General features: G+C 39.8%; 2 protein-coding genes and 1 long non-coding RNA gene across 5 annotated transcripts; 2 read left to right on the forward strand and 1 right to left on the reverse strand.

Annotated features, from left to right (window-relative positions):
- Window positions 1-404: 404 nt before the first annotated feature.
- Window positions 405-12,469, forward strand: rfc1 (replication factor C (activator 1) 1). The gene is made up of 23 exons (XM_077718456.1): window positions 405-542; window positions 897-1,013; window positions 1,093-1,165; window positions 1,309-1,413; window positions 2,157-2,449; window positions 2,857-2,928; window positions 3,868-3,945; window positions 4,029-4,355; window positions 4,946-5,053; window positions 5,133-5,312; window positions 5,835-5,939; window positions 6,047-6,473; window positions 6,591-6,706; window positions 6,871-6,985; window positions 7,121-7,209; window positions 7,278-7,415; window positions 7,626-7,721; window positions 7,796-8,049; window positions 8,137-8,254; window positions 8,925-9,070; window positions 9,143-9,356; window positions 11,928-12,110; window positions 12,177-12,469. The coding sequence occupies exons 1-23, from the start codon at window positions 540-542 to the stop codon at window positions 12,267-12,269; spliced, it is 3,450 nt and encodes a 1,149-aa protein (XP_077574582.1). The 5' UTR covers window positions 405-539; the 3' UTR covers window positions 12,270-12,469.
- On the reverse strand, window positions 11,877-22,547 carry klhl5 (kelch-like family member 5). Of its 3 annotated transcripts, none has more exons than XM_077718458.1 (14): window positions 21,707-22,547; window positions 18,843-19,013; window positions 17,751-17,887; window positions 17,172-17,368; window positions 16,854-17,066; window positions 15,410-15,596; window positions 15,111-15,335; window positions 14,244-14,319; window positions 13,827-13,913; window positions 13,535-13,609; window positions 13,336-13,458; window positions 12,865-13,036; window positions 12,712-12,802; window positions 11,877-12,219 (listed from the first exon to the last, which is right to left on the reverse strand). In XM_077718458.1, the coding sequence occupies exons 1-13, from the start codon at window positions 22,186-22,188 to the stop codon at window positions 12,746-12,748; spliced, it is 2,202 nt and encodes a 733-aa protein (XP_077574584.1). In that variant the 5' UTR covers window positions 22,189-22,547; the 3' UTR covers window positions 11,877-12,219; window positions 12,712-12,745. The 3 variants fall into 3 exon arrangements, with proteins under 3 accessions (XP_077574584.1, XP_077574585.1, XP_077574586.1); XM_077718459.1 differs by lacking the exon at window positions 21,707-22,547 and adding an exon at window positions 20,249-20,407 and having other exon boundaries at window positions 11,878-12,219; XM_077718460.1 differs by lacking the exon at window positions 21,707-22,547 and adding an exon at window positions 20,245-20,380 and having other exon boundaries at window positions 11,878-12,219.
- LOC144197812 (uncharacterized) lies at window positions 19,836-23,063 on the forward strand. Its single transcript, XR_013326602.1, has 2 exons — window positions 19,836-19,986; window positions 21,713-23,063. It is a non-coding gene; the product is annotated as an uncharacterized LOC144197812 (long non-coding RNA).
- Window positions 23,064-24,664: the final 1,601 nt, after the last annotated feature.

The following is a 24,664-nucleotide window of genomic DNA, read 5'->3' on the forward strand; positions in this document are numbered from 1 at the left end:
CCACCAAAATGGATTGGGCGTATATTGATGTCAATGGCAGCCAAAGAATTCATATTAAATACATTGGATATTAAATTGAATCTTGGATAGTAATATTAAATAAATAAACTAAATAAATGAAAAATATTTTTGAAAATCATTTCCTAATTCTCTGATCAACAAATGAAAGTACTAAAAGATTTCAACTTGACTTTTACACACTTCAATTTTTCCGGAAAATTTCCATTTGAAGAAAAAAAAGCTTGGACACCATTGTTGCATATATATATTTCCAATTTATTCAAAGGCTGATTAAACAACGGACAGATCATTTTGGGTTACCTTGTTTATCAGTCGCGCCTGTCACCACATCCAAAATGGCAATGATGTTGACGTATTTTTCAGTGCACGTGGCTGCCATCGGTATATTATTCTAGCAATATAGGTACCATACGTCATCTCCTGGCGACAACCGAGTCCTACTTCGCGCCAAGCTGCTGAAAAAATCCGTCTTTCACTGACAACAAACCTGAGACAGAACTGCCCCAGCCGTATTCATAATGGTACGGATTCATTTGTGGCCGTGGCGTTTTCAGAAACCACAACCTTTCTGTCGCTATATGCTAACTTTAAGACAGCACAACTATGTTTCAGGTTCTCTCGAGGTCGTTAGAACGTCGGTAATCGAGCCGTTAGCTAAGCCGATCGACATAAATAATGTCGAATGATTTCATCTGTTTAAATTAACACGATTTGTTTACACAGTATTCTTCTTCATCATTATGCCAGCAATCGAGTCAATAACTAGCGTTGTGTCAATCATCTAGATTTCATGACATCTTTGTCAGTTAATGGCGTCTGCTCAATTAGTTGATGTTTGATCGATGTCTTTCTCACATGGCTTTGTTTGATCGCAGGATATTCGGCGATTCTTTGCACCGTCAACACAGAAATCGACTCCTAATGGAAACACGAGCACAACGAGGATTCTGATTTCCTCAGACGAAGAGGTGAAAAAGAATAAAGGCTCCAAGGCAAGACAACAACGACACTTTTATTTCCCTCCTTATGAACTTTCCTCCTCTTCATTCTATCATTTTTTCTATGCCTCAGACGAAGAAACAAGAAACCGATGCAAGACGAGTGCGTGACAAAAAACGCAAAAAACACGCAGTCATAGAATCAGGTACAGATTTTCCTTGCAACTAATCTGTTTTTTTCCCAATTATTTTATGATGAGTCCACGATTTAAATTAGACGGACCTTATCCTGTGTTTTTTTTGCCAATAAGAATTCATTTTCTTTCTTTTGGTTTTATTGTCAACTCAGATTCTGACTCGGAGGAGAAAGACAAAAAGTCCAAGAAAAAACAGAAAGTTGGCAAGGTTACACAATCTTTGAAGAAAGACCCTGTTGTCTGCGTCTTGGAAACAGGTAAAATGGGTAGTTAAACTAGGTAAATATCTTTAAGACTACCATTTTAATATAATATGTATTGTGATGCGTATAAATACAACACTTTGAGTTCCACAGTTGTTTCACGTGGAATGAATCCATTCGCAAAGTTTTCTTTACAGAACGCATTAAGCTCGAATATTTTTAATCTTTTTTTTTCAGATCAATAATTGCAAAAGATTTGTACTAATTTAAATGTCCAAAAATGATCTATCAATCAGCACGATCGAAACAGCTGTCAATTCATTAATCAATTAATTTTGGCAGCCTAGTTGGAAGATGTAATGGCTCTCTGGATGAAATCAAAACTACAATCTGGCCCGTGACAAAAAAAATGAGTTTGACATCCCTGCGTTAGACAATTAAAAGCGATGTTTCCACCTTTAAGCTGTTGAGTGGTGTTAACTACTATACTGTAAAAACATTAGACGGTTATTTTAATACTGGGGTGTTCAAAAAAAAATTTCCCCCAAGGAACTAACCTTCCATAATCTACTTATTTTTATAGGCAACAGACAAAGTTCAGCAATTATTTATGTATATGTATATATATATACCGCACATTAGACTGCTAAAGTTTAGCTAAGGAAACCAACAGAGCGGAGGGATCAAAATGTTATTGTAGTGCAATTTACCAATAGTACCTTGACAATCTCCCAATAGTTCCTTGGCGATCTATGTAATGAGCACCCATGTTTTAATACATGCCTCTTTGATCGTAGACTCAGACAGTGACAACTTTGAATCCTTGAAGAAGGCCTCCATAACCAAGCAAAATGGCACCACTGAAAAGATAAGCTCGAGGTCTGGTGGTAAAGAGTCTGCTAAAACTCCCATCAAGTCATCCTCTCACTTGAAAATTGGAGTTAAATGTCCCACTACTACGCTGGTCACGCCAAAGACTGTCCCACCCACTCAGACCCCCAAAAAACATACCTCCGTATTTGACTATTTTGGCTCCGGAAGCATCCAGCGCTCAGAAAAGAAGCTGGTCGGCAGCACTAAACGAAAGACCGTGAGTAGTAACCGAACATATTATCTTTTGTCCGACTCATTTTTGCTTTATTTAAATCAGTGGTCCCCAATCACCGGTCCGTGGACCGGTACTGGTCCATGAGCCACCCCGTTCCGGTCCGTCAGCGTCATAAAGATTAAGGTTTTTAATATTGCCCTCCTATTTGAAATGAGAAAAGTTCTAATAATAATAATAATAATAAATAATTGCTATTATGCTTAGGACTGTTTTTTTGTTTGTTTGTTTGCCGTCATGGACGTCGTTCGTCAAACAATGCCACCCCACACAATTTTGTCTTAAATTATTGCCCTCCCCATTCGCCGGTCTGTGGTCAGAAAAAGGTTGGGGACCGCTGATTTAAATGTCAAAGAGAAATAAGGGTCATTAATGAGTACTCTTGTTTTCAGCCCGCCCAAGACACAGATGATCTGAGCGATGAGCAAATTGCTAAACACCTGCAAATTTTGGGGGATGCTGAGGTAAACAGCGCAAAGCTCAACAATTTTTATCAACTCATTGACTGTGATCGATTGATAATCCTTAACAAATGTGTGGGTTAGCAGTGAATGATCAGTAGTCAGAGCTTGGTGGAATTGTTCCTTGTTTTGTTCTCACTGCGTGAACTTAAATTTTGTGTATTTTTCTATATTAATCGTTTTTTTTTTCTTCCCTAAAGAATCAGAAATTTAGTGAAAAATGTTATGCCAGGCATCACGATGGTTAACACATCTGCCTCACCATGAATTTGCAGTTCTGTCCTTAGAGCAGGTTTCAAATATCAGTACCAAGGCAAGAGTATGTATTGTGACTCAAATTATGAGTTTGCACACTTGTTAGAGGTGGAATTATTGTGGCATTTTTTTCCTCTATGTAGTTTTTGCATTGGATTACTTACTTCATCCCGTATTTGGGAAATTTCATTGCAAGAGTGTGAGAATGCATATATAGGAAATGCATTTTAGACATAAATAGATATCTTTGTTCCAATTAAGGCACTAAATTGTAATAGTTATTTCCTTTTCTGTTTAAGAAATTTATGTTCAGGGGGAAAAATGTGGTCTCTTTTTAAAATTTAGACAAATATTATGCACAAGCATGGATATCATATCTATAAACTTGATGCATGCTGTGAGCCAATGTAGACGGCCATATCAGGCCATTTGTTAAACCATTGCCATCAACCGACTGTGTAAGTACTTTAAAATAGCTAAAGAACGCTCAATTTTCAAATGGCTTGGTCGATTGTATATGTCAGGGATGCAGTCATTTTAGTGCACATTCTTTATCAAAAAAAGGAACATTATCCATGACACAAGACAACAATGAGATTGGTTTTAAGGGTTCTTAAATCTCACAAGCTTTTCCTGAATGATGAATGGTACATGTGATGAATAAATGCTTTCTCCATTGGACCTTAGCTGGAGAAGCAGGTCCATGAAGATGAAGACTTTGCACGAACTCTCGCCATGTTGGATGAGGAGCCCCAAGCAAAGAAGGTGATGAGAATGAACGTTAAGTCTTGAATTTTTGTTTTGATTTTTGCTTTTTGCTGAAATCGGTCCTTTTTATTTTCATGAAGGCCTGTCAGAACCCGGGGAAAGGCGAGGATGAGGATGATGCATTCCCCAGAAAGATGCGTGCAGTCAGTCCATCCAAGACTCCCAGAAAGTGTGACGTGTTAGATGACATCATTGCTCCTACACCCAAGAAAAGCCCTGCTCCTGTCAAACCAAGTTCCAAACTAGGAATGATGAAGAAAAGGGACGAGAAAAAAAATGACACCACAAAGAGCAAAGAACTGACAAAATTGAAAGTCTCTCCCAAAAAGGAGCCACTCTCTGTGTCAAGCAGTGAAATATTGTCCAAAACAGGAACTGCACTTCAAACATCTCCCAATGAGCCAGCGGTGAGTTTCAAATCATATTGCAAAATTCATATATTGAATTAGTGTAAAGTTTTGGGGTAAACTATTCTTTATTTAAAACCTTTCTTTGCTAATCCCAGAATTTGACTCATCTGAAAACAGTTAGGTAGTTATGCTCTTGTGACGTTGATTTCTCACCAACCTCGCTGAAATCAGACTACAGTAATCCCTCGAATATCGTGGTTAATGTAGACCAAACATAGTCGCCATGAACGAAAAACCGCTATTATATCTATTTTTTCTTCTTCAATTCTGAGTTCTAGTAGCAACACGGTTTTATGCACTCCCCAAAAATAAATAAATAGAATTCTTCAGGGCCGACTTTTCTGTCTTTCGCCATTTTCCTTATAGAAAGCGGAAGATAAAGTGGCTTCTGCTTGTGAGTTACAGTGTGGATTTTCACATTTTTAGGAACTTTAAAAAAGAAAAAAAAGTTCATTGCTGAATTCTCTGTCTTCCACCATTTTCCTACTAGCAAGTGGAAGACGGGAGTGTCCTCCGCTTGCGATTTTGAGCGTTTATTATCAACTGTCAATCCTAGCGGACTGATCTCTTTCCTCTCCATGTCTTAGAGTACAAGGACTGACGAAGCAGAGAAGAAGAAGCCCAATGCTTCGGCATACAGGAATTACCTCAACAGAGATGGACCGCGAGCACTGGGTTCCAAAGAAATCCCCATGGTACTGCGTTCAAGTTATTCACTCTCAATCGTCTTCATGCTTCATCTACTGTTTTAACCTCATCCTTGTCATTATCCAGGGTGCAGAGAACTGTTTGGAAGGTTGCGTCTTTGTGGTGACAGGCGTCCTGGAGTCACTGGAGAGAGATGACACCAAATCCCTCATAGAGCGATACGGTGGCAAAGTGACAGGCAATGTCAGCAAGAAAACCACATACCTGGTGCAGGGCAGAGACAGTGGTGTTTCAAAGCTGGAGAAGGTGAATTTTTAAACTGCATTCCTGTTTTTTCATGCTTTTTAAAGCTTGCTTCTACTTGAATTTGCTTCATCCAATTATAGCCAGTACAAGGTATATTGTTCCTCTCAGATTGCATGTTAATCTACCAAAGGATTCTCACTTAATTCTAATTGTACTATTCAACTCAAAAGATTCACATCCTTCAAATTTATTTTCATATCTATTTATTCCGAATGGCATATTTAAACAACAGTTTTTTTTAATTCAAATTGTTTAATACATTCATTTTATATTGAGCGTAATTTAGAACTTTCCAAAAAGGCTGACTGCAAAATTGTCAGTTTTTTTTCTATTAAAAAAAGATTTTTTCGCCCGTAGTTCATTATTATTATCATTATCATATTTGTTTATCATACCAAGTGCACTTGCATCAATTCAACAGGCCAATTCAAGTTGAAATTGGGAATTTATTGTACTGCTGTTCAAGATAAAGTGGCAATTTTATCCATTTATTTATTCCTTTGTGTCGTTGATGATGTTCAGGCGGAGAGTTTTGGTACCAAAATCCTTAGCGAAGATGATCTTTTGGAGCTGATCAGGACAAAACCAGGGAAGAAGTCCAAGTATGAGATCATGGCAGAGACTGAGGTAAGCAGTTCAGAATGGAAAATGTGTTTTTTTTTAAATGTTTTTATTGTTTATTTCTTTATAAACAAACCAGTTTTAAATGAGATGCAATTCATTTTACCATTTAGTGCAAAACCCTGAAGACCAGGACTCCTCCTGGCTCGGCCTCCAAGTTGACCCCTAAAGCTTCAAAGATCTCCCCTTCCAAAGGGAACTCCAAATCCCCTCACACTCCAAGTCCCTCAAAGACTGGACAGACCACCGGTCACAGTGCCAAGAAGACAGATCGCGAAACCCCTACTGGAAAAGGCTCTTCTCGAATAGCTCGTAGGGATTTGGGTCTTTCTTCCTCCACCATTCAATCTTCTCGATCACACCCAGACACAAAACCAGTCAAAGAAGATGGTTCTACTCTACTATGGGTCGACAAATACCGTCCAATCTCTCTGAAGGCATTGATTGGTCAGCAAGGGGACCAGAGCTGTGCAAACAAACTGATGCGCTGGCTGAAAAACTGGTACAATCGTCACAGCAGTGGCAATTCAAAGCCATCCGGTAAGGAGAAGCCTTTGTCTTTCTGGCTAATCTTGTTTGTGCACCAACAAATTATATTAACGTTCATCCTATTTTCTCTGAGAAGTACTCATGTGCTTCTTATGTTTTGGGCTTCAGCCGCCAGATTTGGAAAGTTTGGGGCAGGAAAAGATGACGGATCAGGATTCAAAGCTGCTCTACTCTCCGGCCCACCAGGTGTGGGAAAGACCACTACAGCAGCCCTGGTTTGTGAGGTGCGTAAGTCAGGATTGAGAAACTTTTGCATAATGTGAATGGTGCATTCATCAAAGTCTTAAATTGCATTCAGCATGTGTGCCTTAAACCTTTGCTTTTATTTTAATGTTATTTATTTATTTATTTTTACTTTTATTGGACTTCACTCTGGATGGGCCAATAGGAGTTGGGCTTCAGCTACGTGGAGATGAATGCCAGTTGCACACGCAGTAAAACTAACCTGAAAGAAGTGGTTGCTGAATCCCTTAACAATACCAGTATTGAAAGCTTCTACAAAGGTAAGCACAATTTTCCAGCTATAGATACTTAAATAGACCATTCCATCTAAATTTATGTTAGGATCATGGGTTGTGTGCAAACATAACCAAAATGAATGTGAAGCATATAATGCATTGTGGCTCTACGATTGATAGGTACATCCCAGAAAGTGAGCACAAGACATGTGTTGATCATGGATGAGGTGGACGGCATGGCAGGCAATGAAGATCGGGGCGGTATACAGGTAGACAGATGCCCGTGCTTCTCGCTTCATTGATTTTTCTTTGACCAATATTTTTGCTGTGCCTACAGGAAATGATTGGCCTCATCAGAAATTCCAAGATTCCCATCATCTGCATGTGCAATGACCGGAACCACCAGAAGATCAGATCGTTAGCCAATTACTGCTTCGATCTGCGCTTCCAGAGGCCGCGAGTGGAGCAGATCAAGGTAAGAACATAAGCAAGTTAGTCGTGAGTAGTTTGGACAAATGCAGTCATATTTCGCCTATGAAAGACCCCAACTAATGAATAATCCAAGTTACGAATCATCTTGATGTAAAAGTTTAGTCTCTGAAGGAAATTCAAGTTAAATACTATGGCTGCAACCATTCTACTATTGTGGAATTAAGTTGTTTACATTTTTCACTGAATTTTTTAGGGCGCAATGATGTCCATCGCTTTCAAGGAAGGAATCAAGATTCCACCTCCGGCACTTAATGAAATAATCCTGGCGGCCAATCAAGACATCAGACAGGTTTCAAAGAAAAATCATCAGAATAGACAGAATTTGCGATCATTGGCAGCTCAAATATTGCACCCCCCCCTCAGGTGATACACAACCTCAGCATGTGGTCGGCGAAAGACAAGGTGATGACTTACGAGCAATGCAAGTCTGACGCTAACAGCGCCCGCAAGCACTTGAAGATGGGCCCCTTTGACGTCTGCCGAAAAGTGTTTGCCGGCGGTGAAGAGACGGCTCGCATGAGCCTCATCGACAAATCCGATCTTTTTTTCCACGACTACTCGCTAGCGCCCCTATTTGTCCAGGAGAACTACGTGCACGTCCGGCCCGCAGCAGCTGGGTGAGGGAGGTCATTGCGCTTGCTTATTACTTCAACACACTTCACGCAGTTCAGCAACGGCTAAAAGTGTGCTCTCGTTTTTTGTAGCGGTGATGCCAAGTCCCACCTGGTCCTGCTCAGTAAAACGGCTGACTCCATCAGCGACGGAGACCTGGTGGACCGACGCATACGCTCTGGACAAAACTGGTCTCTACTACCCACACAGGTAAAACACCCTTTCTATCAGTCCTTCAGTCCGAATTTGCATTTAGGGTTTAAAGTAACTCCTGTACATACAAATGTAGTTAGTATTCGTTATAAAAAAAAAAAGTAATTGCCGCACCCAATCGTAAATTGCTTTCATGTGTTTATACTTATGATATTTTTTAATTATATTTTATTGACTTAAGGATTTGTTCTGCCCATGCTTAAGTATTATTATTTTTTTAGAGAACACATTTAGTTAATTGATTTAGTTTACAGGTCATTTTGTGTCAAATTCCTTTCAACCCCTCATGCAAAAGATCTGTCAAAGTTAGTGGGAGACTTGTTGGAAGTCCATTTTATGAGTTGCTTACAAACACTTTAAAACAGTGCAAATAACATTGGTATATTGTATTTATATAAATAAAGACAATTGACACTTAGGCTATATTTAATTGAAATGACAACAAAGACAAGATATTTAAGCTACGAACTTGGAATTTAGTGGCTGCAACATGTTCCTTTTCACCGATGTGTTACAACACTTTATAAAGTGACGTGCAATCAATATTTGGAAACGGGAGAACAATAATTGTGGGAGCTTTAGAATTAAGAAAAGTGAAAAAACGTTTATTGTAGTATGTTTCAATTGATAGGCAATAATGATGATTTTGTTGGTTGTCTGTTTACAGGCCATTTTCGCCAGCGTCATCCCAGGCGAGCTCATGAGAGGTTACATGAATCAGTTCCCAACATTCCCGAGCTGGCTGGGCAAAAACTCCTCGACAAACAAACATTCCCGCCTTGTCCAAGAGCTGACCTCGCACATGGCTTTGAAGTGAGTGCTGTAGATAATGCATGCCATTTGAATTCATCCGGGTGCTGAAGAAGAGGTCTTGTCTGGCCGCAGGACCATGAGCAGCAGAAGGGCGGTAAACCTGGACTACCTCTTCTTTCTGCGGCAAGCCCTGCTCAACCCCCTTCAGCAGCTGGCGGCGGAGGGTGCCGTTCAGGCTGTGCAGTTACTAGATGACTACCAACTCATCAGGGAAGACGTGGATGGCTTGATGGAAGGAGCTTCGTGGGGTGGACAGCCTGACCCCTACTCCAAATTAGACTCCAAGGTAAGATTATAATGGTGCCTGTGTGTCTGTACGTACACGTGCACGCACATACGCACATGTATGCTTGTATGTATGCATTCATACATATGTGTGCATACATACATGTATGCACACACATGTATGCACACATACATGTATGCACACATACATACCTGTATGCATGTGTGCATGTATGCACATGCATACATGCACATACATGTATGTATGCATACATACATGTATGTATGTATGTATGCATGCATACATACATGTATGTATGTATGTATGCATGCATGCATGCATACATACATGTATGTATGCATGCATGCATACATACATGTATGTATGCATGCATGCATACATACATGTATGTATGCATGCATGCATACATACATGTATGTATGCATGCATGTATGCAAACATACATATATGTATGTATTCATACATACATATATGTATGTGTGCATGTATGCATGCACACAAACATGTATGTATGTGTGCATGTATGCATACATACGTGCATGTATGCACACACATGTATGTATGTGTGCATGTATGCATACATACAAGTATGTATGTATGCTTACATGTATGTATGTGTGCATACATGCACACATACATACATGTATGTGTGCATACATGTACACATATTTACATGTATGTGTGCATACATGCACACATACATGTATATGTGTGCATACATGCACACATACATATGTGTATGCATACATACATGTATGTGTGTGCATGCATGCTTACATATATACATGAATGCATACATTTATGTATGCATACATGAATGTATGCATGCATGCATGCACACACACATGTATGTATGTGTGCATGCATGCACACACACATGTATGTATGTGTGCATGCATGCACACACATACATGTATGTATGTGTGCATGCATGCATACATACATGTATGCATGTGTGCATGCATACATACATATATGCATGTGTGCATGCATGCATACATGTATGTATGTATGTGTGCATGCATGCATACATACATGTATGTATGTATGTGTGCATGCATGCATACATACATGTATGTATGTATGTGTGCATGCATGCATACATACATGTGGGTATGTGTGCATGCATGCATACATACATGTGGGTATGTGTGCATGCATACATACATACATGTGGGTATGTGTGCATGCATACATACATACATGTGGGTATGTGTGCATGCATACATACATACATGTGGGTATGTGTGCATGCATACATACATACATGTGGGTATGTGTGCATGCATACATACATACATGTAGGTGTGTGCATGCATGCATGTATGTATGTGTGCATGCATGCATGTATGTATGTGTGCATGCATGCATGTATGCATGCATGTACGTATGCGTGCATGCATGCATACATGTACGTATGTGTGCATGCATACATACATGTATGTATGTGTGCATGCATACATACATACACGTGTCCATGCATGCATACATACATACACGTGTGCATGCATGCATGCACATACATGCACGTATGTATGTGTGCATACATGCACGTATGTATGTGTGCATACATGCACGTATGTATGTGTGCATACATGCACATACATGCACGTATGTATGTGTGCATACATGCACATACATGCACGTATGTATGTGTGCATACATGCACGTATGTATGTGTGCATACATGCACGTATGTATGTGTGCATACATGCACATACATACACGTATGTGTGTGCATACATGCACATACATACACGTATGTATGTGTGTGCATACATGCACATACATACACGTATGTATGTGTGTGCATACATGCACATACATACACGTATGTATGTGTGTGCATACATGCACATACATACACGTATGTATGTGTGTGCATACATGCACATACATACACGTATGTATGTGTGCATACATGCACATACATACACGTATGTATGTGTGCATACATGCACATACATACACGTATGTATGTGTGCATACATGCACATACATACACGTATGTATGTGTGCATACATGCACATACATACACGTATGTATGTGTGCATACATGCACATACATACACGTATGTATGTGTGCATACATGCACATACATACACGTATGTATGTGTGCATACATGCACATACATACACGTATGTATGTGTGCATACATGCACATACATACACGTATGTATGTGTGCATACATGCACATACATACACGTATGTATGTGTGCATACATGCACATACATACACGTATGTATGTGTGCATACATGCACACATACATACATGTATGTATGTATGTATGTATACACGTGTGTGCATACATGCACACATACATACATGTATGTATGTATGCATACATGCACTAATACATACATACATGAATGTATGTATACATACATGCACACATACATACATACATGTATAAATACATGCACACATACACACATGTATGTATGTATGTATGTATGCATACATGCACACATACATACATACATGTATGTATGTATGTATGCATACATGCACACATACATACATACATACATGTATGTATGTATACATACATGCACACATACATACATGCATGAGGAATTATAAAAATTAACTATTCACTCCCAGGTCAAGGCAGCATTCACCCGGGCGTACAACAAGGTGGTACATCTGACACCTTACTCCCTGCAAGCTGTCAAAAAGGGGCGTCAGGGCGGTGCTGAAGACTCTGAACTGGGAACGCAGGACACTGAAAATGCTGTGGTGTCTGAAGATGAGAAAGACAACCTCAGCGCTGATGCAATGATCAAAGTAAGTTGACATAAAATTCCACAGGCGTGCTAAATTCCATCCAATGCGTGTGTTTTCCTCCCGCAGCAAAGTAAGACCAAGGAGTCCAAGAAGGAAAAGGCTGCCGATTCTGGGAAAGGTAGAGGCAAAGGAAAAGGAAAGGTCAAGGCTAAAAAGTGATTTTAAGCAAAATACTGTGCTACATTTGGAACATGATTGCTCTCTGCTTGTATTATCTTCATATCAGCACATATCATGTCTATATTTGGGCTCCAAATCATGTAGACATATGTCTCAAAGACTACTTTTGCTTCCAACTTCTTACTAATAATTTGTAAATTGCTTTTTTGTAAAATAAAGATTTATGTCCCTTCTGTATACATTTGTGAGTATCATTTTCAAGTGCAAATTAGCCATAGCAAAACCTGGATTTATTGAGCCATTTGTTAAAATGCTAGCTCATGCAAAATAGTGGAGGTGGGAGGTAAAAAAAAAAAACCTGACTGTCACGGTTAAACTAGGCCCACCAAATTGCCCTACACCACAGCACTCCCTGAAGATGTAAACTGGGATGTCTGATCTCGTTAAACTAAGTCGCGAATACCTAGTTGTGCCAAAGTACCTTGCATGTTAAAGTTGGCTTTGGTCTTCCCGGCTCACAGCTTAACCGCCACCACACCTGATCCAGCTTGGCAAAGATGCAGTGATGCCACCTGGCGATGGCACAAAGACACAATGTCGGCATGTGATAGCTGGGAGATCGTTGCATTGGTACCTGAGTCCACTCGTTGGTCTGAGGGTCATAAGCCTCCACTTTATTGAGATAGGCTTGGCCGTTGTGACCACCGACGGCGTACAGACGTTCTCCAAGGAGACAGACACCCACTGCGTTTCTGCCAATGCTCATCGGGGCCATTGGTGTCCACATGTCAGTTTGGGGGTCATATCTGCAAAAAGACATACCTTCAATTTTGAATATGTAAGCATTTAATGGCATTTTGAAGGTGCATGTCAAAATAATGATTTTGCAAGCATAAGCATTTGTTTCTTTATTACTATTTCGTCATTTTAAAGCTACTTTTTACTGCAACGGCTCAAATGTTATCTCGATTAATCAAAAAGATTCATCAATAGTTCAATCAATTTCTTCAATCATCGATAGCTGCAGCCACTCTGGCCGTGTATCAACGTTAAGCGTAAGCCAAATTAGATGGGTATCGAATGTGAATGCAGCATTTTGTGTTACCTCTCCACACTCTCGAGCTGTAAGCCGGAAGCATCTTGCCCTCCGATTGCGTACAGGAAGCCGTTCCACGTTCCTACCCCCAGGCCGACTCGTTGTTCCGCCATGGGAGCGCATTCATTCCACCTGTAGGTTGACAGCATGAAAACCTAGGCTACAAAAGCTAAGTCGTAGTCAAATGGAGCGAAGTTGGCGAGCAGACCTGTTGGTGTGAGGGTCAAAACACTCCACTGACTTAAGGTAGGAATAACAATCACGACCCCCGACTACATATAATCTAGAAAGTGGTGGAGGAGAGAAACACATAAGGTTTAAAAATAAATAGATGATCTGACTCGTGCCATCAATGATTACATTAGTAGTAGTAGTAGCAATTAACTCCATCCCAAGAAAAGGAAGGATTTTGCAACTTTAAAAGCTATTGCAATTCATTCTACAAATAAAATAATGTAGACAAGACATGATTACACCTCTAAATTTTTACATAAACTCACTTCTTGTTGAGTACTGCCACTCCACCTGAGCTTCTGGGCGTAGTCATACTGGCAACACAGCTCCATTGACGATTTTGAGGATGCCACCTACAGAAAAAGAGAAAGTGCTTTAAGTGAAAGCCTTCATTTGAAACGAACTACGTATACAATCATATATATATAGTAAGTGCGTATGTTATTTTCCGAGCCTCATAACTTTGTGATAACGTTATCGACATCCTTGTGGTACGTTATGTGGCCGAAATGTTAATATATCTCTATTGGTCATAGAGAAGAATAAAAAGTTTGGATATGTAAGCTGTCTTGTCCTGAAAAGGGGAAGGGAAATTTTCTTTTATATAAAGTGAAAATCAAACACATAAATCAGACCAAATAGGGCCTGAGCTTAAAGGGTTAAATGTAAAATGCTCAAATCACCTTTCCACTGAACTGAGGTAGCTTAAACCGTTGTGTCCTCCTACAGCGTACATTGGTCCTTCAAGCACTGCAACACCTGTAACAGCCCAATACACACAATTTGATTGTACACATATCCCCCCCGATCCTAGTCACAAGCTGTTATTAGTAGGTCAAAAGCCCCAACCGTGTTGCTTGGTGTACCTCTTTTTTAAATGAAAAATACAATACATCGTTTTCTTTTTTTTAAGCCTTTTATATTGTATAGTAAGGCTTTTTTCTTTAAAAATGACCATGTATATTAAAGCTTTTTTCTTTAAAAATGACCATGTATATTAAAGCTTTTTTTCCTAAAAAAATGACATAGTATAGTAAGGCTTTTTTTCCTAAAAAAAATGACATAGTATAGTAAGGCTATTTTTCCTAAAAAAATGACATAGTATAGTAAAGCTTGTTTTCCTAAAAAAATGACATAGTATAGTAAGGCTTTTTTCCTAAAAAAATGACATAGTGTATATATAGTAAGGCTTTTTTTCCTAAAAAAATGACATAGTATAGTAAAGCTTTTTTTCCTAAAAAAATGACATAGTATAGTAAGGCTTTTTTCCTAAAAAAATGACATAGTATAGTAAGGCTTTTTTTTCCTAAAAAAATGACATAGTATAGTAAGGCTTTTTTTCCTAAAAAAATGACATAGTATAGTAAGGCTTTTTTCCTAAAAAAATGACATAGTATAGTAAGGCTTTTTTTCCAAAAAAAAATGACCATGTATAGTAAGGCTTTTTTTAAATTAAAAAAACAACATAGTATAGTAAGGTTTGAAACCTTTAAAGATGACCCCTTAAAATAGGCTTAATGATGCCACTGGTCTGTGTATTGCTTCCTCACCTAGACTGTGCCTCAGTGTGGATATGGGTACCATGACACTCCAGGACTTGGACCTTGGATTGTAACGCTCCACCGTATCCAGAGTCTTACATTCGTCTCGACCTCCAACCACATAAAGGCAGCCCTCCAGGACAGCCACCCCAAACTGAATCCTTCGACCGCTCATGGTAGCCACCTGCTCCCAAGTGTCCCGCCGTAGGCAGTACTCTTCAATAGTAGAGGCCTCTGCAAGAAAAAAAATAGGTTGAAAAAAGGCTAAAAACGAATCCTGCCATTCAAGTTGATGTCCTCTAACTAACCATTAACACCCTTCATTCCACCAACTGCAAACATGGTCCCAACGGTGGCTTTGCGAGGCCTTGTACGCCGGCTCTGAAGTAGGGACCGCCGCAGAGGCAAGAGGTGGTACTTCATCCCTTCCATCAACAGCGCCTGGCAGATCATGTTGTCTTGGAGTAGGGGGTTCCTCTCCAAGTCTGCTAAGAACTATGTGCATACACGCAATGAGAAAAACACACACAACATACATGTGTATTCCAATGTTTTTGCACTTGTAATTATCTTGCACAGAAGATGCCTCCAAAATGAATTGTACAGGGATTAAAAAAAGTGTGTATGTGTTGTAACGAGGGTTCGGATGAACACAAACACACAATTCTGTCAGATAATGGCAACATTTTGGAGTCAGTGAGAATTTAACATCAGGTTTTTTTGTCATTCCATCTTGTCACCTGCTTGCTGCTGCCGGAGCATGAATAAAAAAGTAAAACAAAATAACAGATGACTGCTTACAGTCTCTTGGTACATTTTTCTCTTTATGGCAAACAGATGTTTAGCCAAAGGACTAACATAGTGGGTTAATGTTGGTGTGCTTGAGGCGATGCCAATGAGGGACTCAACTGCACTCATTGGTTAAATTGGCATTCTTTTGATGGTTTAATCCAGGGCACCCCAGATAGACAGACTAATAGCCTGATGAATATTTATGAGCCTGTCTATCTGTGAGCAGTTTACTGCACATGGTGTTGCCATTTTACAAGTCCTGATGTTGCCCACATCCATTTGTTGGTTAAATGTGGCGTGGGTCCCAATGAAAATGCTCCAGGTTATCGCCTTTTAAATCGATCTTGGAGCTCCCACTTGCAGTGTAAAAAAACAACAAATCTAGGATATCATACTGTGTATTTAATTTTACGCACAAGCCGCATCCCCATCCAAACGATGAATAAGAAAAATGGGACTTAATGTGGAAAATACAGTTCATAACAGATCTCCGTCAACATATAGCGTAGATCAGGGGTGTCAAACATACGGCCCGCGGGCCGGATCCGGCCCGTCTGGTGGTTTGGTACGGCCCGGGGAAGAAAGCTGCATTGTATAAAAAAAAAAAAAAGAATTTTCTTTAAAATTTGTAGTCCTTGTATTATCCGCTAGTGAGTGTTTTAGTACGTGCAGACAACATGAATTGACATTTATTTATGTTCTTATGTTATTCTCTTGTTCATAATATATTGTTCATAATGTAAAAGGAAAATTCTGTTAATAAACATTTGGATAATTTACTCATTATTTGCACTAAATATTAGTATTAGTGACTAATACAAAGGGGAAAAAAGTGGGCTTATTGTTAGTTCTATGTAATTTTGCAATGAGTTTACTGGTCCGGCCCACTTGATCTCAAATTAAGCTGTATTCGGCCCGCAAACCAAAAGGAGTTTGACACCCCTGCAGCGTAGATCTTACCTGGGCCTGTAGCAAAGGTAGTCTGACGTGAGCAAGAAGCTGCGGCAGGTGACATTGTCGAGCGGCGACGTCGTGATTCACCCACGATAGCAAAGAGGTTGCCACCGTCTCTTCATCCGCAACATTGATATCATCAGACATGAGCATCTGCTCCATCTCCTCCACTGGCAGAAGTAGGAACTCTTGGCTCTTGACCACATCCTTGAAATGTTCCTGTTGAGTTGCAAAAAATGCATTGAGGGCTACACCGAGTCTCAAAATAACCCAAAAAAGTAAATGACATTTGAACAATGAGAAGTGTAATTCATGGCTATTCACCATGGCGTAGATGTGTGCGGCTCTCTGAAGGTCGTGAAAGCTGTGAGCGTTGGCGTACGAGCTGATGCCGAGACAGTTGGAAGAATGGAGTTGCTTCACGAGGAAAGAAGAACAAGCCTGGATGACAGAAGAAAACTGGAGTAGACAGGAAGCTGATAGCAGGGACTCGATGGTGCCCTCTTGTAACTCCAGGCGGCCTGAAAGATGAAGCAATGTGGAAGAAAATGATGCCAATGGCGAAGGAAGAGCAAAAGGGTTCAATTAACACAAACAATTCTTGGCGGATGGAAGAAGTCCATTGAGAAACAAAGCTGTTCTAAAAGTTGTTTACATTTTGAAGCGGTGAACTTCTTCAATACATGACATGTAACATATTTGTACTTGTATTTTATTATTGAACACGAAACTACTGAAGAAAACTGAAATTTGTCACAAAAAATATAGTTAATCTAAAAATTAAATGACTTTTAAAGCCGCAGTGTTCGTATTCTGCATTTTTTTGGGGCTCAAAACTAGCAATAGTGTTTTATAATTCAATTTCAATATAAACAAATCATGACAATTGACAAGGAATTGTACCTGTGTAAGCATATTGCACCAGCACCCACAATGCATTTGGGTCAACGCCATCCAACTTGACCTCGTCCTGCTTGGCCTCCTGCATGTCACTGTTGAACATGGCCGCAAAGTAGTCAGATGCAGATGACAGAACCAACCTGGGAAAGAAGGATTCATATTATTACTCCTGAAGAAGCATTGATAGATTGATAGATGTAATTTTGTCCTTCATCAAAAAATAATAATATTTAGGAAATTTTAGGAATTAGAGTTACAAATAAACTATCACATGAGAAACATTCAATTTGGGATTTGCCAGGTAGAGTTGTTTAGGAGTTTGCTTTTAGTCAAAAAATAATGACAAACAAAAAAACAGCGGTTTTCAATTTATATTTTCACTTATCAGGATAATGTGGTGGTGCCAATTTTCTATAAAAAAATTCAAACTGAAAGTCAGGATTATTAATATTTAAAGGATGTTTGCTAAGGACTTCTCTCATCTTCTTTAGCCATTATCTCAGACTTTAAGATCTCAGATTTGATTAATTTTAAAGAGCAAAATGTATGGACATTTTCAGTTCTAATCTGATCTTAAATTGCAGGTTTAGAAAGCTTGTCAAAAAATAAAACAATAGGACAACCGTAAGCAATTTATACGTTTTTTTCGAGTATTTTATACGTCTTTTGATCATTTCAAATTGTGGATGCCATACAACAACTTTACTATTGAATAATGTCTTCAAAGACAAGTGAGGGACACATCGTCACTGTCTGACGGAAATCTACACTGAAAGGTAGTCAATTTGATTCGATTTCTCTAATAGTTTGGCAGTCACCATAAGGCTTTATTACTTCAACAAATCGATCCACCAATTAAGAGTGTTGAAAACGGTTGGAATTATTTGACAAGGCAGTATTAAAGGATCAACAATCGACTTTTTTCTTCGTTTCATTTCCTGACAATTGATTTTGGAGATCCGAGGGCCATGGATTTGTCTTTATCGAGAAGAGCGAGTGTTTCAAAAACCCCCTTAGCACGCACATAGTAGCCAATAATATCAGATGCACATACTATGAGTATTAGGTGGTTTTATATTATGTTTTTTGGTGTACCTGTGCGCAGGAATCTGTCTGTCTCCAGCCACCAGCGTAACGTCACACAGCCGGCGACTATTCCAGAAGCTCTCCATCTTACGGAAAGTGACTTCAGCATGGGACGGTGCCATGAACACGCCCTCCTCTGGGCACGGCTCCAGCGACACATCTGAGGACAGCGTGTCCAGGCTGTTGAATGGCCGGGACATAATTGACACACACACACACACACACAAAAAAAAGAAAACACATTATAAGGCTGAAGATTGAGGAACAGCTAAAAGTAACAAGTTCAAAATAAAAGTGACCAAAAAAAGCCTGAGGCCAGGGGTGAAGGGTTCAAATAGATGTAAGTAGGTCACAAATCAGTAATGAAATACAGCTACCAAGTGAATCATAAAATATCATAACTCCCAAGACAGCGTTTCACAGATTTTAATTTGATGCCCAACAAACCCCCAGGGCAAATTGATAAAACATGAACTGATGCTCCCTAGGTATAGTTGCAGGAATTAAAAAAAAAATAGAAATAAAATAGGAAAAATAAGAAAACAAACACTGCAACTGGACTCCATCCAAACCGGGTTTACACGTCCTACTTCTAAAATGTGCTTTTTCATATGCAGATATGATTCATCTTTTTCAGCCATCCAACAAATCACATATTCCTCATACTACTATGCAACACATCAGTTGCCCCCTTGAATCCTGTCATGAAAGGTGACCAAAATCAATATTTGTACATTAACAACAGAGCGACTAAATGCCTCTGCAAAAAAGGTGCCAACATTGGAATCCATTAGTTAGAGAGATTTATCACACCATAGAATGGCTTTACTTGACTGCTTTGTATCAGCCTCACTGCTGTAATTAAATCGGTGTGAGAGGGGGAGTTTCAAATACGTGAGTGTGGTTCAGAATTCAGATGGATAGTGGGGCTAACTAAATACCACCCCTAGGCATGCTTTGAAGTGGGGAAAGGCTACCTTCTAGTAGCCCTTAATTCAGCCAGGCAGGCGCAATCCCCTCAAAAAGTGACTGACTGGAAATCTAAGATGGATATTCACACTTTGGTAGTGTTCTTGAATAGATCTCTGCAAATAACATTTTAGCCAGTTGGTTGACAACTATTGCGCATGGTGGTTGAGACTTCTTGCTTACCGTAAGTGTAAAATCTCATTTTCTGAACCACTTTATCCTCACTAGGGTCAGGGGTGGGGGATGCCCTGAATTGGTGGGCAGCCAATCACAGGGCACAAGAAGACAAACAACCATTCACGCCAACACTCATGCCTAGGGGCAATTTAGAGCCTACCATGCACGTCTTTGACGCTGTAAAAGTATGTATTTTACTAAATTCAGCAATTCCCATAAAAAGCAAGCAGAAAAACTTAAGTGAATGTTTAAATAAATGCACTACCTACATATCTCTGCACATCCTCAAAATGTGTGAGCACTTCTGAGCCAACATGTGCTCCGGAAAACCAAAAATTAAATGCTAGAATTATTAGAACTGCCTTTATCAAGCTAAACAAAAAAGTGTACTTGACTCAAACATTCTCATCACAAACAGGATGACACAAGAACACTCCCTGCTTGTACCAACATAAACAAAGACAACCCTGGTGTCACACACATCACAAAGACAACAGGAGCACATACACACCACACACACAATCAAAAGCAACAGACATTTTGCATATATGTACACAGTGATAGCTCTATTTACAAATACTTCTGCAAATATTCAAGCTTTAAAGAGAAACACTTTATCCAGAATGAGAAAAACTGTCCCATGTTAGAAACATTAAATGAAATATAAAATACAAAAATGAAATATGATTATATTATATATCTGGTCACATTTTGATTGCCTCACATTTGCTAGCAGAAAGCTGCATCTCCCAAGATGCTGTAACCAAGGTTACCTACATACATTTGCATCCATATTTCCAACAAAATTGGGTTATTTTTATGATCTTTAAAGAGTTTAGGGGTAGTTTTAAATATCGTTGAAGGAATTATGCCATCTTCAATGTAACATATGCTTCTAAAATCCAAGTTATGAAACCATTTCTTGAACCAATTAACTTCATAAGTAGAGATACCACTGTATACAATACACATGCCAAGTGACAGTATATATATACTGCAAGGATGCACACATCGCTGTGTTGGTATGGCAACCACCACATGTGCAGAAAGAAGAAAAGGCTACATTATGTGCCTGTGCAAAACCTGCACTTTTACATCATAATTTCCTCTACTCTATTTTGACCTGATAGCATTATACATATCTGTCACATTTCCCCAGCCTTATGTAAATGTATCTTGAACAAAAACATTCAAAATGATTGACGCAAACGCACTTAAAGCAGATGAAGTGTAACAATCAGCAGTTCACTTCAATTTTGCTGTTATGCATCTTGGAAAGGCAGGCTGACACATTATTACTTAACACTCCAGTCAATTGCAGAAAAGGACATTGGAAATGTCTTTTTAAATTGATTTTCTGCTTTGTAGCAATTGCACGAGTTGACTGAAAAAGCAGTGAATGACTTGTGTTCAAGGACATATTTTGTGCTCAATTTCACTTTTCTCAATGATTCAGCCATCCTGAGTTGAAGTGAACCCCAAACTAAAATGACCGAATAAAACAAAATGTCTCCTCAAGGCTTTGTCTGTTAAAATAATTTCCTCCCATTGACAGTGAAAGACGTCCAACCCAATCCTATATTTCCATGCAAACCTCTTAGGACATCTCTCACGGTCAATTCCAGCCAATGTGTCAAGAGCAGGAAATTTCAAAAAATACATAAATAAAAGTCAGTGGTGGTCCACCTTTTAAAGTCAAAAGCACTTAAAACAAAAACGCTACATACTTGCAGGTGCTGATGTCAGGATCCACGATGCTCGCCTCACCAGAGGGCTCCATGTTCGAGACCAGGCAAGACCGTGGCGTCGGAGAAGCCCACGCCGCGGGGGAGCTAGCGCACGCCGGCTGGCAGGAGCAGGAGTTCCCCGTCGCTTCAGCTCCACCCGAGCAGCTCCGACTCCTCGGCGATTCTCCAAACTTTCTTCCATGACAAAGATCCGAGCCGGCACTGCCACTCGTCACTAGCCTGCCGTGGCTATCGGCGATGCCGGGGGGAGTCGAGCGGTTCCCGTTGACCGAAGAAGGTCGCTCATCCTCGGGGGAGGAAGAGGAGAAGGAGTGGCCGCCCATTGCGCTCCCGGGTAAATGGTCTTTCAGTGACGGAGATCGAGTCGGAGGGTCTGCAGTGTGGCCGAACCACCTCAGTTTGGTGCGAAGGATCTGCTTGACATCGAAGATCGAGGAAGGGTTGGAGCTGCCACTCGACATGGCAGCCCGGGTGCGAGGCGGCGGAGACGGCGGGGGAGGCAGCGGCGGTGGGCGGTGGTGGGCGCGCCTGCCGCGATGCCTTTACTCGTTCCAAAAATGAATGTTCCTAGACTGAAGAACACCGGGACTGGCAGAGAGCCAGAAAAAGTGTGTGTGTGTTTGCGTGTGTGCGTGTGTCTCAACGCTATACTATGGTGCTGAAGGATCTAATGCACACCAGCCGCAAACGTTTGCCTCAATTGCATTGTTTTTCGTCTGTGTAAATTATACACTATCTCAATAATGGTGATATCCATTTGTAGTCGAAGAGCATTTAGTAAACCTGCCTCATGGTTTGACTCAGTCGTCACACTGGATTCCAATTCAGATCATTGACCTCAGCTGTTGTAATCAGTCAGGAAAAAATAATGAAGGCATTTCAAAGGTTACCGTTCCATGAAAAGCTCTGTTTTTTTAATATTACATTGATTATTCTAATTCACAAGAAATACTTCCTCATCCTGAGGGAGATTATTTAGTTTGCTTTATTTTGATCTAGTGTTGTTTCTGGTTGTTAACAATGTTTGGGATCTTTCACCACAGTCACAACATTAAAAAAAGAGATTTCAAATGCCTATATACTTACTGGAGTGGCATTGATTTTGTGATTTTCATGTCCTTGAAATGTGTCGCACATAATTTAATCTCATTTAAATTTGATCTTGTTAAAAATCGATGACAAACCTACTCGGTGGAAATCAATCAAAGTAGAGTTGGCTCATACAAGCAACTTAGGTTCATTTGGGATGTAAAGCTATGATTATATATGTCTCAATGTTTGCCATAAAAATAATTGGCAACCAGTCTATGGTGATCATTAAATGTTTTTGAGCAAATATTCCCTGGCTTCAAAATGTCTCCCATTAATGTTGTATTTTAGAACAAATTATATTGGTAAAACGAGGATTCCATGATACTGTTGCAAACAGCACTCTGCTGTATTTCCCACTGCTTTTGTTATTACAATAAGAAACAAAATACTGGGCTGTGACTGATCATGTACACGTACCATGGGGAGATGCTGACTGTGATTCATTCAGGTGTGGTCCAGCAGAGACAACCAGTGGATCCAAAATATGATGCTGCTGCACACATTAAAAAAAAAACAATCGACTGTATAAAAATGCATGCCAAACTCCACAATGAAGCACTTCACACACAATAAACACTTGCCACCAATAGATCATCTCTAACCACATTGTTATCAAAATGCACAGTTTCTATAAATAAACTGAAAAATATGAGCAGGCAGCTATTTGAGTGACTTCGAGGAGGAAATACTGGTGCCTTACAAAGCTTTTCAAAGCAGACTCAGTTATAGTGTGCTGCAATATTAGCTTTTCATTGTATAAACTGTCTTTAGCGTGTTTATGCACACGTGTTTACAAGCTCTTGTGAGCGGGTCTTTTCCAATAGCTGAGGCATCAGGACAGAATATACATCCTGAATTATTAATGGAAATGGAAACAAGCATTTTTTTCTTCCTGTATCAGTAAATCTCTTGCGTCCTTGTACATAGCCAGCAGCCATCTGGCACCTGTACACTTCTTCCATGACTGCCAATTTCAGAATACAACATACGTACAGCAATTTGGGTGTTATTCCGCAAATACAAAATGGCACACAGGGATGAAGACATACACACACACGAACAATTCGCAAAGAGATTACAAAGTATTTCATCAGCTTCCTACTGGTTTTCATCTCATCTCCCAATTTCCCCACCTCAAAAAATACAGTATCTGTGTCATTTTAAAGTATCCCCCCCCTCCTCGTAGTGCCCTCTTTAACTGTTCCCACTCTTGGCAAATAGGGGGAAAAAAGGATTGGAAGAAGATGAGCAAAAGACGGAACATCAGAGAGGCAGGATTCGTAGCCAAATAAATTGTGGGATTTAATAATTTAATCTGCCCTGAAGCAGTAAACCAATCTCAGACAGCCCATCGCTCCCATGGAAATGAAAAAGGGATAGCCCCCGCTGGTGACAGTTCCTCGATCCTGTGATCAATTATTCGAGGTCAAAAGCTGGTGTAAAGTCTCTAAAATGTTTCCTGTCGAAGGTCAAAGGTGGAGACAGTGAACCATGCTTTTAATACTATATGGACAATCTACAGCACAGTGATGAATATATTTATCTTATTATACTCAGCAGCCAAGATTTTTCGATGTCATGGGCACGATTCCATTTCTTGTTTCGTGGTGCTTGTCACACATTTCCTTGTTGTAGTTAGTGCTATTCTTTTGGTATGTATAGATTCAGTTGTACTATATAAAACTTCAATCGCTTTTCTTTCTTATCTCGGGGTAAAAAATATCTACATTATCCCCAGATTTTAATGTGTGGACAGCATTTTATTTCATCCACAAGCTCGTTTATGATTTGGACTGAGGAAAGTCACCTTCCCGCCTGCCAAAGTGATCCATAAACTAGAGGAAT

The sequence above is a fragment of the Stigmatopora nigra genome, chromosome 6 (genome assembly GCF_051989575.1).
Source record: "Stigmatopora nigra isolate UIUO_SnigA chromosome 6, RoL_Snig_1.1, whole genome shotgun sequence".
In the NCBI taxonomy this organism is placed as follows: Eukaryota; Metazoa; Chordata; class Actinopteri; order Syngnathiformes; family Syngnathidae; genus Stigmatopora; species Stigmatopora nigra.

Bases quoted from the DNA above. Each gene is read 5' to 3' on its own strand.
- rfc1 (XM_077718456.1), top strand. The intron at 6,474-6,590 runs GTAAGGAGAAGC...TTTGGGCTTCAG, and splicing joins TGGCAATTCAAAGCCATCCG to CCGCCAGATTTGGAAAGTTT. The intron at 12,111-12,176 runs GTAAGTTGACAT...TTCCTCCCGCAG, and splicing joins GCGCTGATGCAATGATCAAA to CAAAGTAAGACCAAGGAGTC.
- klhl5 (XM_077718458.1), bottom strand. From the start codon at position 22,188: ATGTCGAGTGGCAGCTCCAACCCTTCCTCGATCTTCGATGTCAAGCAG. The intron at 19,014-21,706 runs GTATGTAGCGTT...GCCATTCAACAG, and splicing joins CCTGACATCAGCACCTGCAA to CCTGGACACGCTGTCCTCAG. The intron at 15,597-16,853 runs GTAAGATCTACG...GTATGCACATAG, and splicing joins TACCTTTGCTACAGGCCCAG to TTCTTAGCAGACTTGGAGAG.